Genomic DNA, 1,939 nt, shown 5'->3' on the forward strand with positions numbered 1-1,939 from the left:
GAGGGGACACTGCTTCTCATGATGCTGCTTTAGTCAGAAGGAAGGACGGAGCGATGGAGCCCCTACGACAGCGACCGCTGGGGGGCGGGGGGCGGGGAATCACACCCGCCCGCCAGGTCGCCGGGTCATCGGACCCTCAGCTCCTTTACCTCCCTGGTGCTCGCGTGCGGATGGATGTTACTGACCCACATCGCGCATTCTCTGCACAAAGAAGTGAAATAAATCGGAAGCACCAATTCTGAACCCGGGACTTGCTGGCTACGCGGAAGCGCGTCTCACAACGTCGCTGCTGCTCTGTGTCCCGTGAGAACCAGCGTGGAAGCTGGGAGATGCTCGTTCTCCAGGCGACAGAGCGTTTCCCCGGGGCCCTCTCCTCGCCCCGATTTCCGTGGAATCCTCCGGGGGGGACAGAGGCCCTGTGGTCAGCCGGACGGGGCCCCTCGGCCAGGGTGGAGCTGAGTTTGAGGTTTGCACGCGGCAGGCCTGGACTCCCCTCGGCGCAGACAAAGGCGGTGCCGTCACGGAGGCGGGGACAGGGCCGGGGACCGCGGGCGGGACGCCCTCAGAAGCACTTCCTGTGCACCACGGGCGGGCCGGCCTCGTCGTACTCCTGCTTGCTGATCCACATCTGCTGGAAGGTGGACAGCGAGGCCAGGATGGAGCCGCCGATCCACACGGAGTACTTCCTCTCGGGGGGCGCGATGACCTTGATCTTCATGGTGCCGGGGGCCAGGCCCGCCACCTCCTGCTGCATGCGGTCCGCGATGCCCGGGAACATGGTGCTGCCCCCGGACAGCACGGTGTTGGCGTACAGGTCCCGGCGGATGTCCACGTCGCACCGCAGGATGGAGCGCAAGGCCGCGGCGTGGATGCCCCGGGACTCGAGGCCCAGGAGGGAGGGCTGGAACATGGCCTCGGGGCACCGGAACCGCTCGCTCCCCAGGGCGATCACCTGCCCGTCGGGCAGCTCGTAGCTCCGCTCCAGCGAGGGGGACGCGGCCGCGCTGACCATCTCCTGCTCGAAGTCCAGGGCCACGTAGCACAGCTTCTCCTTGACGTCCCGCACGATCTCCCGCTCGGCCGTGGTGGTGAAGCTGTAGCCCCGCTCGGTGAGGATCTTCATGAGGTAGTCGGTCAGGTCCCGGCCGGCCAGGTCCAGGCGCAGGATGGCGTGGGGGAGGGCGTAGCCCTCGTAGATGGGCACCGTGTGGGTGACCCCGTCCCCGGAGTCCATGACGATGCCCGTGGTGCGGCCCGAGGCGTACAGGGACAGCACTGCCTGGATGGCCACGTACATGGCGGGGGTGTTGAAGGCCTCGAACATGATCTGGGTCATCTTCTCCCGGTTGATCTTGGGGTTCAGGGGGGCCTCGGTGAGCAGGACGGGGTGCTCCTCGGGGGCCACGCGCAGCTCGTTGTAGAAGGTGTGGTGCCAGATCTTCTCCATGTCGCCCCAGTCGGTGACCACGCCGTGCTCGATGGGGTACCGCAGGGTCAGGACGCCGCGCTTGCTCTGGGCCTCGTCGCCCACGTAGGAGTCCTTCTGCCCCATGCCCACCATGACGCCCCGGTGCCGGGGCCGCCCGACCATGCAGGGGAACACGGCCCGGGGGGCGTCGTCGCCGCCGAAGCCGGCCTTGCACACCCCAGACCCGTTGTCCACCACCAAGGCCGAGAGCTCGCCGTCGGACATAGTGCCGGCCAGGCCGGTGGCAGGTGAGCGGGGAGTGACTGCCGGACGCTGGTGCGAGGGAACGGCCAGGCCGGAGCGGCCTGCGGATGGGGCCCCGGGCTGATGGCAGGGATTTAAAGGCACCGCCGGCCCCACCCATGTCCCATCCACCCCGGCCCAGCATGTCTGGGTGGCGTTGCCTTCGCGGTATCAATGATGACGATGGTTGTTAAATCCCTCGGGGGCCTTCCTCGTAAAGAGAAAATG

General features: G+C 67.4%; 1 protein-coding gene across 1 annotated transcript; it reads right to left on the minus strand.

Moving 5' to 3' along the window:
- Nucleotides 1-562: 562 nt before the first annotated feature.
- On the minus strand, nt 563-1,693 carry ACTBL2 (actin beta like 2; the record flags this gene model as incomplete). The annotated part of the gene is made up of 1 exon (XM_080680184.1): nt 563-1,693. The coding sequence occupies one exon, from the start codon at nt 1,691-1,693 to the stop codon at nt 563-565; it is 1,131 nt and encodes a 376-aa protein (XP_080536310.1).
- Between the last annotated feature and the right edge of the window lie 246 nt (nt 1,694-1,939).

This window comes from Plecotus auritus (assembly GCF_963455305.1).
Source record: "Plecotus auritus genome assembly, chromosome: 7".
NCBI lineage: Eukaryota > Metazoa > Chordata > Mammalia > Chiroptera > Vespertilionidae > Plecotus > Plecotus auritus.